The sequence below is a fragment of the Rana temporaria genome, chromosome 7 (assembly GCF_905171775.1).
Source record: "Rana temporaria chromosome 7, aRanTem1.1, whole genome shotgun sequence".
NCBI lineage: Eukaryota > Metazoa > Chordata > Amphibia > Anura > Ranidae > Rana > Rana temporaria.
Window position 1 is genome coordinate 157,184,312 of NC_053495.1, and position 17,712 is coordinate 157,202,023.

At 46.9% G+C, this 17,712-nt stretch overlaps 1 protein-coding gene across 1 annotated transcript in view; it reads left to right on the forward strand.

Moving 5' to 3' along the window:
• The first annotated feature begins 470 nt into the window (after positions 1 to 470).
• QSOX1 (quiescin sulfhydryl oxidase 1) overlaps positions 471 to 17,712 on the forward strand; it is an 87,423-nt gene continuing 70,181 nt past the window's right edge. Inside the window, exon 1 of the mRNA XM_040360237.1 lies at positions 471 to 758. Coding sequence (XP_040216171.1) covers positions 500 to 758 — 259 coding nt within the window. The 5' untranslated portion in view covers positions 471 to 499. The remainder of the gene's footprint in view (positions 759 to 17,712) is intronic.

The window sequence follows — 17,712 nt, forward strand, 5'->3', positions numbered from 1 at the left end:
GTGATTGGTAGTGTGTGTTTGGGCTTTGGGGTGCACACCCTAATGCAATAGGCTGCGCACACCTATGCTCCCATGTGAATGCGGATCATGAGCCCGCCATACAGTTTACAATCTGATTGTACAATCACGTTATAAGATGTATGGTGAGCTTGTGATCTACCACTAAATTTAAAGTGCAAGTCTGATTTAAAAGGAATTGAATTCGATGTTTAGTAGTTGTCCTCGTAGTAGATGGTTTTAGTAAAGCAGATTGCATGGTGTATGGCCATGTGAGATGTGTGTCTCTGTAGATGGTTTTAGTAAAGCAGATTGCATGGTGTATGGCCATGTGAGATGTGTGAGATCGGATGTGTGTCTATGTAGACGGGATGTAGCTCGGTGTCAGTGATGATGATGTGGGTAGGCTGGCTCCGGGAGCTGTGGGCAGGCTCTGGGTGTCTCCTGCACCCACCCACCCCCGGGATGTCAGTGTCCGGGCACAGTCGGGCTCAGTACACGGATGATGATGAGGATGATGATGATGGCGGGCCCGGGTTGGCTCCGTGTCTCCGGAGTGCTGGGCTTCCTTCTCCTGGTTGTCTCCCCGGCTCAGGCTCACTTGTACGGGCCCGATGATCTGGTGGTGTCCCTGGCCGACGGCGCCCATTCCGTCCTCCTCAACTCCTCTAGCGCCTGGTTCGCCCAGTTCTATGCCAGCTGGTGCGGGCACTGCCAGTCCTTCAAGCCGACCTACCAGGCACTGGCCCGGGACATCAAGGGTGAGACACGCAGAACCGAGTACTGGGATGAATGGGGAGGGGGGGGGGGGGGGGGTACAGGGATGTATGGACGGTGCCATCCTCCTGTCTGATCTGTGCCAGGCGCTCCTCTGGTACAGGGGTTATATAGAGATGTAAGCATGTGTACGGTGCCATCCTACAATATGATCTGTGCCAGGCTTTCTTCTTATGGATGTATGGACAGACAGACATTGTGCCATCCTCTACTCTGATCTGTGCCAGGCAATCCTCTGGTATAGGAATTGTACAGGGATGTATGCACATGTATGGTACCATTATCCAATCTGATCTGTGCCAGGCACTCTTCTGATGCAGGAATTGTACAGGGATGTATGCACATGTATGGTACCATTATTGGATATGATCTGTGCCAGGCACTCCTCTGGTATAGGAATTGTACAGGGATGTATGCACATGTATGGTACCATTATCGGATCTGATCTGTGCCAGGCACTCCTCTGGTACAGGAATTGTACAGGGATGTATGCACATGTATGGTACCATTATCGGATCTGATCTGTGCCAGGCACTCCTCTGGTGCAGGTATTGAACAGGGATGTATGCAGTTGTATGGTACCATTATTGGATCTAATCTGTGCCAGGCACTCCTCTGGTATAGGAATTGTACAGGGATGTATGCACATGTATGGTACCATTATTGGATCTGATCTGTGCCAGGCACTCCTCTGGTATAGGAATTGTACAGGGATGTATGCACATGTATGGTACCATTATCGGATCTGATCTGTGCCAGGCCCTCTCTGGTATGGGAATTGTACAGGGATGTATGCACATGTATGGTACCATCTTCCAATCTGATCTGTGCCAGACACTTCTCTGGTACAGGAATTGTACAGGGATGTATGGACATGTGGACATGTATGGTATAATCACCCAGTCTAATCTGTGCCAGGCATTCCACTGGTACAGGAATCGTACAGGAATGAATGCACATGTATGGTTTTCCCATCCAATCTGTTCTGTGCCAGACACTCCTCTGGTACAGGGATGTATGTACATTTATGGTACCATCTTTCAGTCTGTTCTGTGCCAGGCACTCCTCTGGTACAGGGATGTATGTACATTTATGGTACCATCTTTCAGTCTGTTCTGTGCCAGGCACTCCTTTGGTACAGGGATGTATGGTACCATCAGTGCCGGTCCTGACCTCCCTGGGGCCCTAAGCAAAATTACATGTTACATTAAAGTTGAGAAGCGGGGGGCCTGATGAAAATTCAGAGGGGCTGAAAATGACTTCTCACCAGGCGGGGCCTCTAGTAATTTGGGGGGCCCTCCGCAGCTTTGCGGGGCCCTAATCGGCTTGCATAGTGAGCCTATAGGGCGGATCGGCCCTGCGTACCATCATCTAATCTGATCTGTGCCAGGCACTCCTCTGGTACAGGGATGTATATACATTTATGGTGCCATCTTTCAGTCTGATCTGTGCCAGGCACTCCTCTGGTACAGGGATGTATGGTACCATCATCTAGTCTGATCTGTGCCAGGCACTCCTCTGGTACAGGGATGTATATACATTTATGGTACCATCTTTCAGTCTGTTCTGTGCCAGGCACTCCTCTGGTACAGGGATGTATGGTACCATCATCTAATCTGATCTGTGCCAGGCACTCTTCTGATACAGGGATGTATGCACATGTATGGTACCATCATCTAATCTGATCTGTGCCAGGCACTCTTCTGATACAGGGATGTATGCACATGTATGGTACCATCATCCAGTCTGTTCTGTGCCAGGCACTCCTCTGGTACAGGGATGTATGCACATGGTATGGTACCATCATCCAGTCTGTTCTGTGCCAAGCACTCCTCTGGTACAGGGATGTATGGTACCATCATCTAATCTGATCTGTGCCAGGCACTTCTCTGGTACAGGGATTGTACAGGGACGTACATGTATTGTGCCAATGGGCAGATTGTGGATTGCCATGACAGATACAATAGCTGGCAAGTCTGATTTGTATAGTTCTTCTCGTTTCTCATTTTATAGGGTAAAGCTGGCCATACACTGGTAGAATGTTGAACGAACGTTCATACACTTTTGCTTTTTAACTTCAAACACAATTCTGCCAATGTGTGCCCAGCTTTACCCTCAGGAGTCCTCCAGGTAGGACTGTGTACAGATCTCCAGCCTGTAAAGGACTCCATAGGGAAGATTGTATTGTGAGATTTGGATGTGGCTACAAATGGAATGATAATATTGGTTTTAGCACAATGATAATATTTAGCATATGGATTTATTTTTTTAATTGTTTATCTAAAGTTAAACCTTTATTTATTTTTTTGGTAACATTTCTGCTGCTGGCTATTGATTGGTGCAGATAGTTTGGCGTTAAAATATAACCAAAGGCAAAACTTTTTTTAGTTTTGAAAAGAGTGGAGAGGGATTAGATTGCTTGTCGGGTTTTTATTGCTGTCTGTGTCCCCATTAGGGAGATTCCCCCTCTCTATTTGTCCTGTTTACCATTATCATTAAAAGTAAAAGAAAATCCCAAATTTTGGGCTGTCTCCAGGTAAGTAATAGAGGGACAATCTTCCAATGGGGACCTGGGGGTTCCCCCAAGCAATTCTCTTAAAGTGTTACTAAACCCAGGACCCTGCATTCACCATATCTGGTCTCCCACAGTACACAGAACATGCAAATTCAATTATTTTAGTAAATATAAACTGCTAAATTACCCTTTCCCATCAACAGTATATACAAGTCTTGTGACTTCTATCATTGTCTGGTTAAAGCTTGTAGGAGGAGTTTTCATTCTACTTTGACTGTCCTATGATGCACGACTCCTGACCCTCTGTCTGGACAGTACTGATTGGCCCTGTGATGATCATATACACTCTCCCAAGAAATAAAAAACTCTCTAGCAATACACACCAAACTGAGTATGTGCAGAGTGACTCTAAAGGCTCTGCCTTATCAGTAGATGGATTGGGGACAGTGGCAGAAGGGGAGGATCAGAAAAGACAGGATCAAACAGCCTTTTTACACAATACAGAGGATTAACTCCTTCCACAATGAGTATAACAAGCATGTTTTACTGCACAGGTGTCAAACACAAGGCCTGTGGGCCGAATCCGGCCCTCCAGGTCATTTCATGCGGCCCTCACACCCTCCTGGTCTCAGCAGTCAGCAGCAGAGAGGACAGAACTGCTCCACTTCTGCACTTCTCTGTCCAGCCCTCCTGGCAGCAGCACAAGACAAGGGGGTGCACTGATGTAATAGACAGTGGGGGGGATGCTAAACTTTTGATGGTGGGGGGGCTCTTGACACCTGATGTAAGGGGAGTGAGGTGCTGATACAACCGGCCCTTTGAGGGCAACCATAATGCTGATGCAAAAGGGACAAAACACGTATTGTAGAGAGAAATTGCTGCTCACCCTGAAAGTGACGTCAGAGAAATTTTCAGGATTTTTCAGGGGTTTTTAGGCAGCTCAAAATAATGAATTAGAATGAAATGTGTAAAAAAGGTTTATTTGGGGTTGACACATACAAAATAGGGGGGGATGGGGAGTATCGTTAAGATATGAGTTGCGGTATTACAAAAGCATTTACAATTCCATAACTTTTTACAGCACACAACAGGTTAATATACAGCTTGATAATTGTAAACATAAGGGGGCAGATCCACAAAGAAAGTACGCCGGCGTATCTACTGATACGCCGGCGTAATTTCAAATTTCCCGCGTCATATCTTTGTTTTGAATCCTCAAAACAAGATACGACGGCTTCTGGGTTAGATCCGACAGGCGTACGTCTTCGTACGCCTTCGGATCTTAGATGCATTACTTCGGCGTCCGCTGGGTGGCGTTCCCGTCGTATTCCGCGTCGAGTATGCAAATTAGCTATTTCCGACGATCCACGAACATACGAGCGGCCGTCGCATTCTTTTACGTCGTCTCCGTTCAGCTTTTTTCGGCGTATAGTTAAAGCTGCTATTTGGTGGCGTACGCAATGTTAAGTATGGCCGACGTTCCCGCGTCGAATTAGATTTTTTTTTATTTCGTTTCAGTAAGTCGTCCGTGAATGGGGCTGGACGTAATTTACGTCCACGTCAAAACCAATGACGTCCTTGCGACGTCATTTAGCGCAATGCACGGCGGGAAATTTAGGGACGGCGCATGCGCAGTTCGTTCGGCGCGGGGACGCGCTTCATTTAAATGGAACACGCCCCCCTACTCCCCGCATTTGAATTCCGTGCCCTTACGCCGCGAGAGATACACTACGCCGCTGTAACTTACGGCGCAAATTCTTTCATGATTCCAACCAAAGCCATTTAAGTTACGGCGGCGTAGCGTATCTCAGATACGCTGCGCGGGTGCAGATCTTTGTGAATCTGCCCCAGCATATATAAAAATAGATCCTAACGCGTTTCGACCCTAAAGGTCTTCTTCAGAGGTTTTTGTTGTGACTGAAAATAAATTTACAAATAATTATTTATTAGTGTTACATCTTTTTATCAACTGCCCCCCCCCCTCCCGTTGTGTGCTGTAGAAAGTTATGGAATTTTAAATGCTTTTGTAATACCGCAACTCATATCTTAACGATACTCCCCATCCCCCTCTATTTTGTATGTGTCAACCCCAAATAAACCTTTTTTACACATTGCATTCTAATTCATTATTTTGAGCTGCCTAAAAACCCCACTGGGGAAGTATTTCTCTGACACCATAATGCCGATGTGGCCCACAAGCAAATTGAGTTTGACACCCTTGTTTTACTGCATATACAACATTGTGTACTTAAAAGTGGGGTATGCCTGTACACACTGGGCCAGATCCACATACATGTAGAACGGCGCAGCGTATCAGAGATACACTAGGCCGCCGTACCTTACCTGGCGCATTTTCGAATCCTCAGCGATTTCGCGCCGTAATTTACGGCGGCGTAGTGTATTTCTGGCGGCGGATTTGAAATTGGGCGGGTTGGGTTTCATTTAAATGAAGCGCATCCCCGCGCTGAATGAAATGCGCATGCGACGTGAGTTACGTCCATCCCTATTCACGGACGACTTACGCAAAAATTTTTTTTAAAATTTCGACGCGGGAACGACGGCCATACTTAACATGGCAATTCTATGTATACGCCGCAAAACACCAGCTTTAACTATACGCCGGAAAAAGGCGACTACAGACGTAATTCGAAAATGCGACGGCCGCGCGTACGTTCGTGGATCGTCGTAAATCGCTAATTTGCATACCTGACACGGAAAACGCCACCCAGCGGACGCCGATGTATTGCATCTTAGATCCGAAGGCGTACGAAGACGTACACCTGTCGGATCTAACCCAGAAGCCGTCGTATCTTGTTTTGAGGATTCAAAACAAAGATACGACACGGGAATTTTGAAATTACGTGGCGTTTAACTAGATACGCCGGCGTAATTCGTTTGTGGATCTGGCCCACTGATTTTACTGTTGTGGGTTTAGTAACACTTTATTTTTCAGGGATTTCCACTCACTTCCTGTTTGGCTATGGGATGGAAAGTGAAGGTAAATCTCCCGAACGGAACACAGATGGTGAAAAAAAAAATCTGACCGGGGTTATAATCCTCCCTTACTCTATCCACAATGAAAATAAAAGTTTTGCCTATAGTCCTACTGTAAGCTTTCAGGATGCCAAAGTTTCCTTTGGTTGGGGTCACATTAGTGCAATGCAGAAACTCGCGCAAAATCACGTGTATTCCCACAGCGCACAAAAAGCGCACATCCCTTATGAAGGTGCGGTGGTGCTATTAAGTCACCTTGCTAAAGTGCGTGCAAAATCTTCCACCAAAAAGCATGTAAAGAATTACAATGCATTTTAGTGCAGCGCAATTAGGGAAAAAAAGGCGCCTGCACTTCTCTTGTCTGATCTTCGCGCATTAGGCAGCAGCCAATTAAAATTACACACATACGCTGTTGCATCTGCTTAGATGTTAAAGGAGCTTTCTTCATGCTTTTTTAGTTTTCAGCGCTGTCGCAATTTGAATGACAATTGCGCGGTCATGCAACACTGTACTCAAATGAAATCTTTATGTTTTTTCCCCCACAAATAGAGCTTTCTTTTGGTGGTATTTTATCACTTCTAGTTGAGTTCAGAATTAAATGAAAATGCTGAATCAAAGAGCTGACAAATGTGTTTGATGGTCCAAGCACTTTACGCCTCCATCTAAGACAATTAGGCTGCGTACACACGATCAGTCCATCACTGGTTAACCGATGAAGCTGACTGATGGTCTGATGTGCCTACACACCATCAGTTAAAAAAACGATCGAGTCCAACGCGGTGACGTAAAACACAACGACGTGCTGAGAAAAATTAAGTTCAATGCTTCCAACATGCGTCGACTTGATTCTGAGCATGCGCGGGTTTTTAACCGATGCTTTTGCATACTAATAGCTAGATTCAGAGAGAGTTAGGCCGGCGTATCAGTAGATACGCCGACCTAACTCGGAATCTGCGCCGTCCTAAGTTTAAGTGTATTCTCAAACTGAGATACACTTAAACCTAGCTAAGATACGTCAGCCTGCGCCGTCGTATCTTAGGGTGCAATATTTAGGCTGGCCGCTAGGTGGCGCTTTCGTTGAGTTCGGCGTAGAATATGTAAATGACTAGATACGCCTATTCACAAACGTACGTGCGCCTGTCGCATTAAAGATACGCCATTTACGTAAGGCGTTTTCAGGCATAAAGTTATTCCATCGAATAGCTGGACTAGTCAATTTTAAGTATAGCCGTCGTTCCCGCGTCGAAACTTGAAAATTTTACGTCGTTTGCGTAAGTCGTCCGTGAATAGGGCTGGACGTAATTTACGTTCACGTCTAAACCAATACGTCCTTGCGGCCTACTTTGGCGCAATGCACACTGGGATATGTACACGGACAGCGCATGCGCCGTTCGTAAAAAAACGTCAATCACGTCAGGTCACCCCCCATTAACATAAAACACGCCCCCTCATCCTAATTTGAATTAGGCGCGCTTATGCCGGCCCTTATTTACGCTACGCCACCGCAAGTTAGAAGGCAAGTACTTTGTGAATACAGTACTTGCCTCTCTGACTTAGGGCGGCGTAGCGTAAATACGATACGCTACGCCGCCTTAAAGTTGCGGCGGCGACTCTCAATCTAGCTATAACCGTCGGTTTTGACCTATCGGTTAGGCGTCCATCGGTTCAATTTTAAAGCAAGTTCTAAAATTTTTGGCCGAAGGATAACTGACCGATGGGGCCCACACACCATCGGTTTGGACCGATGAAGCGGTCCTTCAGTCCGTTTCCATCGGTTTTGAGCGACCGTGTGTACGCGGCCTTAGAGATTTCCCTACTTGCTTGATTGCTTCTTTTTCAACTTAAAGCGGAGTTCCGGCCACAATTTCACTTTTAAAAATAAATACCCCTGTAATACACAAGCTTAATGTATTCTAGTAAAGTAAGTCTGTAAACTAAGGTCCGTTTTGTTAGGTTGTTACAGCATTTAGACACTTTATAACATAGAAATTGACTGGGGCCATCTTAAGTGTGGGCATCATGAAGCCAGACTGTATGACTTCCTGGATTTCAGCCTTGTAGATCTCGCACATGCTCAGTGCTGCACAAGCAGTGTCAGATCAGGTTTCAGCACCTGTGCTGTCCAAGTCACATGATTCTTTGAGACTGGGGAGTGCACAGACTCCTGGAAAGTTACACCCACTACATTCCCAGGAGTCTGTGCGGTGTAGGTTAGGAAGCATTAAGCACCTAGGTGCAGGAAGTGGGAAGATTAACTATTCTGCCTAGCAACAACACTTTGAAGGCATCTAAAAAAAAAAAAAAATGTTTCGTAAAGGACTAATGACATTTTTTTAAAACTACTGATGTAATGTTATATTTATGGGTGGAACTCCACTTTAATGCAAAAACAAAAAACTTGAAAAGAACTGAAAAGAATCCCTCCTGAGTTGATTGTTGATAGAAGTGATCAGGATATTGAGGGATCTTATGATAGAACAGTTGGCATGTGACCGCTCAGGATACCCAGAGGCTGTGATACTTGCACAGTAATCAACATGAGCAATGTCAGGACAAGATAATCCAGTGCCCAGGGCAAATATGGGAAATGACAGCGCCCCAGAACCTCCCCATGCCTATCACCCAATTAACACCACCTGCTCCTCATCAGGTGGAGAAGGGGACGGGGCCAAATCAGCACGCCCAAAAAGCTCTCTTTTCCCTTTAGTACAGTGTATTTCCACCCACCCCACCCCAAGCTACTTACCCAGTCTGGAGAAGTGGCTGCCAAAACTCTTGGCTGTCAGGGAGCGCTCTGTGGGAGGAGAGGCACGCTGTCACTTGTAAGCACAGACTCCAGCATAGGAAACTGCCTTCTATGCTTACAAGTGACAGCGGTGGGTGCAAGGCTGGAGCCGAGTACCTCCACACCCTGGATGAAAAAAGAAAGACCTGCTGGCAGGAGAGACACTGAAGTGTGATTGGGGAGAATTGAGCTGCTTGAGCCCCTGCCTGTATATAGAGAGGCTGCACCCGGGGCACATGTCCCTTCTGTCCCCATCCCTGCCCCATTTCTGAATATGAGCACCAGTTGGTGCCGCTGTATCTTTCGTCTGATATTGGACTGCTAAGGACTTCTACATCAAAACATTTCCAAGTTCTTAAAGTGTGTGTACACCCCAAATCTATTTTTTATATGTTTGGTATCATGTCTCACTGTATACCTTTTTTTTTAAGTAGAACTCAGACCTTACATTCAATAAAAGAAAATCTACACTTATGCCTTGTACACACGATCGGAATTCCCAATGAAAAAAGTCAGACGGGATTTTTTCATCGGATATTCCGACCGTGTGTGGGCCCCATCGCACTTCTTTCCATTGGAGTTCAGAAATAGAACATGTTTTATTTTTTTCTGATGTAAATTCCGATCATCTGTGTGGAACTCCGACAGAGAAAAAAACACGCATGCTCAGAATCAAGTCGACGCATGCTCGGAAGCATTGAGCTTCATTTTTCTCGGCTCGTCGTAGTGTTTTACATCACCGCGTTTTGGATGGTCGGAATTTGGTCCAACAGTGTGTATGCAAGACTGATGGAAGACAGCTTGAACGGAATTCCGACAGAAATTCCGATTGTGTGTACAGGGCATTACAGTTTTCTCTTTATCTCCCTGCAAAGGCTCAGAGATGACGATTGATCCTGCCAGTGAAGTCCACCTAATGCAGCTTTCTGTAATGGTGTGATGACAATGCTGCACTGTTCCTGAATTCTGAGAAGAGTTGCCACTCTCATGTAGATTTTGGGCCGGATTCAGAAAGACTTACGACGGGCGTATCAGTAGATATGCCGTCCTAAGTCCGAATCCGCGCCGTCGCAACTTTAAGCGTATGCTCAAACTGAGGTACACTTAAATGTTGCTAAGATACGATCGGCGTAAGTCTCCTATGTTGTCGTATCTTAACTGCATATTTACGCTGGCCGCTAGGGGCGTGTACGCTGATTTACGCCTAGAATATGTAAATCAGCTAGGTACGCCTATTCACGAACGTACGCCCGGCCGTCGCAGTACAGATACACCGTTTACGTAAAGGCTTTTTCCGGCGTAAAGTTACCCCTGCTATATGAGGCGCAGCCAATGTTAAGTATGGACGTCGGGCCAGCGTCGTATTTTCCGTCGATTACGTCGTTTGCGTAAGTCGTTCGCGAATAGGGCTGGACGTAATTTACGTTCACGTCGAAAGCATTGGCTTTTTGCTGGTTAATTTGGAGCATGCGCCGTTCGTAAAAATCGTCATTTACGTGGGGTCACGATGATTTTACATAAATCACGCCCACATCTTACACATTTGAGTTAGACGGGCTTACGCCGGCCAATTTACGCTACCCCGCCGCAACTTACGGAGCAAGTGCTTTGTGAATAATGCACTTGCCTGTGAAAGTTGCGGAGGCGTAACGTAAATAGGATACGCTACGCCCGCATAGAGTTACGCGCTCCCTACCTGAATCTACCCCTTTGCCTGTTGTACTACATTGGGATAAGTTAATGTGGCAGAGGCTGTGGCACTGCTGATTAAAAAGCTGAAACCTTCCCACTGTGAGCTGCAGTGTCTGGAAATGGAGACACAAATGAAGGAGGATTTGACTCATTCAGGGACAGTAAAGTATATTTTTTGTTTACTTGATGAGGCCTTTGCATCTGGTTTTAAGTGAATCCGGGACTTGTTTTTTTTTTTTTTTTTTATTCTTTTTATTGAGATCTGGGACTTGTTTAGACTGTTGTACTTTAGTTATACTTTAAGCAAATATTTTTTTGTGAATATGTTACAAAGTTTCTTATCCTGCCAGTAACAACTCTTCGGCCCCTTCCTCACGTGGACAGATCCGCTTGCAGTGGTCCGCCAGCTCAGCGGGAGATCTCTCCGATGAGCCGGCGGATGACAGATCCCTCTCTGCTCTTTGAGCAGGGAGGGGCTTGTCCAGCGCCGCTGTCTCCTATGGAGACATGTCCGTTTTCATTAGATCTCACCTGATCCGATCCGCCATGGACAGATAGCGACGTATCACCATCCGTCTGATTTTAGTGGATTGGATCACCGATGACATCCGACGCTCCATAGAGATGTATGGAGCGGCTGTTCAAGTCCGCCAAAAAACTGACAGGCGAACCTGAAAGGTCCGACCGTGTGAAAGGGGCCTTCCTGTTACAGGCTGACAACGCTAAACCTCTGTAGCATGATGATAGAGTAGCAAGTGCTTCACAGTACAACCTAAAAGCAGGTGATGCAGTGGAGAGCTAGTAACCATGAAGAACTAGCTTGTGTAATTGTCAGGCCTCATACACACGACCAAGTTTCTCGGCAGAATTCAGCCAGAAACTCGACCGGAGCCGTATTCTGCCGAGGAAACCGGTCGTGTGTACACTTTTGGCCGAGGAAACCGACGAGGATCTTGTCGGGCCAAATAGAGAACATGTTCTCTATTTCCTCGTTAGTCAATGAGGAAATGAGGAAACTTGGCTCGCCGAGATCCTCGGCGGCTTCACAAGGAACTCGACGAGCAAAACGATGTGTTTTGCCCGTCGAGTTTCTCGGATGTGTGTATGGGGCCTAACATGTGGCTGCTGAGGACCACAAGCAACGATCAGTGAACAGGGCAGCAAGGATGATGTCACACGTGGCATAGCATAGGAGGCAACGCGTTTCAGGGCAAAGTCCTCTTTCTCAAGCCCCTTTTGACACATGTGCTCTAATGAGTAGAAAGTCATGCCCAAACCACGGCAGACATCTGACAGACCATTCTGGGAGAGGGGGGGCTGGCACCAAGCACAACGTGTGGCCCCCGAGATGGTAGCATGCTGCATTCTGTCTCTGGTTGGGTGCACACTGACCTTGGATCCTTACTGGCATCACAAAACCTACAGATTCCACATGGCTCTGCTGAGACTCTGACCTAAAAAAATGAATGTAGAGGTCGGATGCATTTTTTTTTGTTAAATATGTATTAATCCATTTGTTTATTGACGTCTATACATCAGACCATAATGAGGGCCAGCTGGGGAGAAATGAGGGATAGTTGGATTTGGTTCCAAAAGTGGGACAGTCCCTTCAAATGAGAGACAGTGGTAGATGACAGAGAAATTAGAGGTGTAGAATTTGCTTTTGAGCAGTTTCAGCGGGGGTTGATTTATTTTGGATATGCTTTGTGGCGTTGGGGTGGCATTGTGTGCTTCTGTGTATAGGAAGTCACATAACTCCGCACTTTCTTTATATTATTTGTTTGGTACTTGTACAGCGTTGTCAATTTATGCAGCGCTTTACACATTTATTGTACGTTCACATCAGTCCTTGCCCTCAAGGAGCTTAAGGCCAGATTCACAAAAGAGATACGACGGCGTATCTCCTGATACGCCGCCGTATCTCTGTTTCTAACTATGCGACTGATTCATAGAATCAGTTACGCATAGCTAGCCCTAAGATCCGACAGGTGTAATTGTTTTACACTGTCAGATCTTAGGATGCAATACCGCGGCCGCCGCTGGGTGGAGTTTGCGTCGTATTCCAGCGTCGGGTATGCAAATTAGCAGTTACGGCGGATCCACGATGGATTTTCGCATTCGCTACGTAGTCAAGTTTCCCGTCGCAATTTTAGTCGTTATTTGACCTGCCCTAACTTTACATAGCAATCGTATTGCTGTATAAAGTATGGCCGTCGTTCCCGCGTCGAAATTTAAAAATTAACGTCGTTCCCGTCCGGGAATACGGAATTACGCTACGCGCATCGCCGTTCAAAAAAATTACGTCACTGCACGCAAAGCATTGGTCTATGTAGGCTGAGGAAGATAAAATTCGATTGGATAAGCTGCTGGTGATGGGGAACTTAAACCAGCCCACACCTCTCTCCACGTCCACCCTCCATCACTTTCTAATGCCCCATACACACGAGTGGAATTTCCGACAGCAAAAGTCTGATGTGAGCTTCTCATCGGAAATTCCGACCGTGTGTATGCTCCATCAGGCTTTTGCTTTTTGGAAGTTTGAGAGCAGGTTCTTAATTTTTCAGACAGAAAAAATCCATTCGTCTGTATGCAATTCAGGAAAAAAAATACTCTGAAACAATTCGACGAATGCTTGGAAGCATTGAACTTCTTTTTCTCGCCTCAACGTAGTCACCACGTTCTTAACGCTCGAAAGTTCAGAGAACTTTTCTGTGACCGTGTGTATCCAATCCAAGCTTGAGCGAAATTCCGTCGGAAAACCATCCAACTTTTTACAGTCGGAAATTGCGCTCGTGTGTACGCGGCATAAGGGTTGTGTCAGTGGTGAATGCAGCTTGCATCAATCTGCTTCAGGTTGCTTTTGCATTACTATCAACTTGTATTGGGAGAGAAGCGAACTTACTACTGACCTCTGTGCACTGCTTGCTGTACATACTACTGACCTCTGTATGCTGCCCTACATACTACTAACCTCTGTACAATGCCATACATACTACTGACTTCTGTACACTGCTCTACATCCTACTGACCTCTGTACGCCACCCTGCATACTACTGACCTCTGTACAATGCCCTACATACTACTGACTTCTGTACATTGCTGTAACGGCTACCCACTGGTAGTGAGGGTCTCAGCCGTTGGCGACGTCCTTTTCCCTGGCAAGCTGCGATATGCAGGTACCGCTGGTATATCCCATCGAACGCCCTTCCAAGAAACGAGACGTGCTACGTTTGAAGGGTCAAGCAGACTCACTTTATTTGGCATATTTCACCTGCTTATATCTGGTTACAACTGTTACAAGAACAATGACAGTTTCCGCCCTCCCCTTTTCCCAGTAGGGGGCTTCAACACAGACCCCCTGAAACAATGACATCTCCTTGAATTAATCACTTGGCCAGTTTCTAGACGCTTCGGCACCTCACCCCACTTAACATTTCCTGGCCAGGCACATAGAATTCAATTAACCTTTAAAACAATTATCACTCACACATAATCCCCATCAGCATACACCTCACAGGGGGGCTGTTTACCTGCACACAAAAGAAGAGTTCATTATCTATGCGAAGGGAACATTAGCATTCAACAATGAAAAGAAACTTGTCCAATTAACCCTTTGAGCTCAGAATACACTGTGGTACATCCACTTGTGACAAGCCATGCAGTTCCTTGTAGTCCTCCCTGCACGAAGATCATAACTGTCCTGGCAGCACGCATGTGTCCGTTACACTACTCCCCCTTTGTGGAACACTCCGGCAGACCCGGATTGATCCTTTTCGGATCAACTTGGGGATGTCCGGTCTGCTGTTAGGGTAAAAGTTCCGTTTGCCTGGACAGTCCGTCAGCCTTCCCATTGGCTTACCAGGTCGGTAGCTGATGGTGAAGGTGAATAATGGAATTCAGTTCTGGAACAGTCACTTGCTTTGCTCTCTCAATGGCTCCCAAAACCTGTTGCTGATGCTCTTGGGACAGATACGGCACCACCTGGATGCAAATCCCATTTAATCTTTTGACAATTTCCGCCTGTTTGTGCATTTCAATGTTCAAGCCACGGGACATCTCATAATACATGACATAGTGTCGTTGCATCTCTGATTTCTCACTGGCCAACTTGTCACATTCCCATTTTAGACTGTGATATTGTGCCGGATCTACAGTACATGTCGGGGAAGGTAGTCTTACCCGGTTCTCAGCAGCAAGCGGGTTGATTCCAGCAACGCGGGTGGTCACGGGACAAGCAGCAGCAGGTGTAGGTAAATAAGCCGAAGTCAGAGGGCCAATGTCGTTGCCCAGCACCACCTCGGCAGGTAGGTTGTCCATGATACCAACTGTGGTCTTTCCTGACCCGGCTCCCCAGTCTAAGTGCACCCGGGTGGTGGGTACGCGAAATACAGCACCCCCTGCGACCCGGACGGCAACTGTGCGAGTGGACACGTTCTCTGGCTTTACCAGATGTTTTTGAATCAGAGTGATAGTAGTCCCGGAATCTCTTAAGCCTTGTGCTACTTGTCCATTCACTCGTACCTCCTGACGGTGATGCTGACGGTTATCCGGAGAGGCCGCTTGTATTGGGTCTGCCTCATACCAAATTCCCAGACATTCCTCCGGGCCCCCCTCGGTCTCCAGGCAGTGGTCCGCAGAGGGACGTGATGGAGTGACCTCTGTGTTGGGTGTTGTGCGTCTCCAATTGTTATTTGTAGCTCTCAAAGGGCAATAACGAGCAATATGTCCCGTGTCGCTGCAGTGATGGCACGTCACCCTAGGCGAATCCCGGGGGTAGTTGCTAGGCCCCTGAGGACGTGGTGGGACTGGAGCCCGAAACTCTGGGCGTGGGGTGACGGTTGGAGTACGCGGTTCTACCTTATGAGCCAGCCGTGTAGTACCCTGGCTTACTTTCCTTGTTTCCGCGTACTCATCTGCTAGCCGAGCTGCCTCGTTTAAGTTAGCGGGCCGGCGATCTCGTACCCAGTCTTGTATGTCTGCGGCTAGGTCTTGAAAGAAATGTTCCATTAGGAACAGCTGCAATACTTCCTCCCCGGTGTTGGCCTTGCACCCTTGGACCCAAAGGGATGCCACCCTTTGTAACTGGTTGGCCCATTCCATGTGGGAGTCCACAGCCATCTTCTTGGACTCCCGGAAGCGCCGGCGGTAGGCTTCTGGCGTTACGGCATATCGGGTTAGCAGCGCCTTTTTAACTTGCTGGTATTGTAAAATATCCTCTGGAGCGAGAGCCCGAAGGGCTTCATTGGCTTTGCCCGACAATTTCCCCGACAAAATAGTGACCCATTGGTCTGGTGGTACCTGGTGTAGTGAGCACTGCCTCTCAAAGTCCGCCAAATATCCATCGATTTCCTCCTCACTTTCTACAAAAGCTTTGAATGCAGTGAACGGTATTTTCTTTCCTGTAGCAGCAGGTGGGGGGGTAGGAACTGCAGGTGTATAATGGGCTGTCTCGCTCTTACCAGTTCCAGTTCTTGTCCCCTCTTCGTTTGTATTTCTTCCCTTGCTTCCCGGAACAGCTGGTTGATAAGTTCCACGGACGTTTCTGGATACAAGGATAATCTCCGCTGTACAATCCCAGTAATTACATCTTCCTCGCTGACCGGTGCAATGGGCTCCGTTCCTTCCATGGATCCATCCATTTCGTCCAGCTCCAGCAGTTCAGCTATCAGCTCCCTCCGTGGTCTGTTGCTGGCGCTCCTACCACGAATCTCCAATAGATCTTTCAGTGTGGATCTTTTCAGCCTGGCGTACTGCGACTCCATTCAGCACTTGCTCTTTGGATAAAAGGACCATCCCACTACTGCCAACCAATGTAACGGCTACCCACTGGTAGTGAGGGTCTCAGCCGTTGGCGACGTCCTTTTCCCTGGCAAGCTGCGATATGCAGGTACCGCTGGTATATCCCATCGAACGCCCTTCCAAGAAACGAGACGTGCTACGTTTGAAGGGTCAAGCAGACTCACTTTATTTGGCATATTTCACCTGCTTATATCTGGTTACAACTGTTACAAGAACAATGACAGTTTCCGCCCTCCCCTTTTCCCAGTAGGGGGCTTCAACACAGACCCCCTGAAACAATGACATCTCCTTGAATTAATCACTTGGCCAGTTTCTAGACGCTTCGGCACCTCACCCCACTTAACATTTCCTGGCCAGGCACATAGAATTCAATTAACCTTTAAAACAATTATCACTCACACATAATCCCCATCAGCATACACCTCACAGGGGGGCTGTTTACCTGCACACAAAAGAAGAGTTCATTATCTATGCGAAGGGAACATTAGCATTCAACAATGAAAATAAACTTGTCCAATTAACCCTTTGAGCTCAGAATACACTGTGGTACATCCACTTGTGACAAGCCTTGCAGTTCCTTGTAGTCCTCCCTGCACGAAGATCATAACTGTCCCGGCAGCACGCATGTGTCCGTTACAATTGCCCTACATACTACTAACTTCTGTACAGTGCCCTACATACTACTGACCTCTGTACACTGCTATACATACTACTGACTTCTGTATAGTGCTCTACATACTACTGACCTCTGTGCACTGCTCTACATACTACTGACCTCTGTGCACTGCTCTACATACTACTGACCTCTGTGCACTGCTCTACATACTACTGACCTCTGTGCACTGCTCTACATACTACAGACCTCTGTACGCCGCCCAACATACTACTGACTTCTGTACAATGTTCTACATACTACTAACCTCTGTACAGTGCCCTACATACTACTGACTTCTGTAAACTGCTATACATACTACTGACCTCTGTACAGTGCCCTACATACTACTGACTTCTATACAGTGCCCTACATACTACTGACTTTTATACAGTGCCCTACATACTACTGACCTCTGTACAGTGCCCTACATACTACTGACTTTTATACAGTGCCCTACATACTACTGACCTCTGTACAGTGCCCTACATACTACTGACT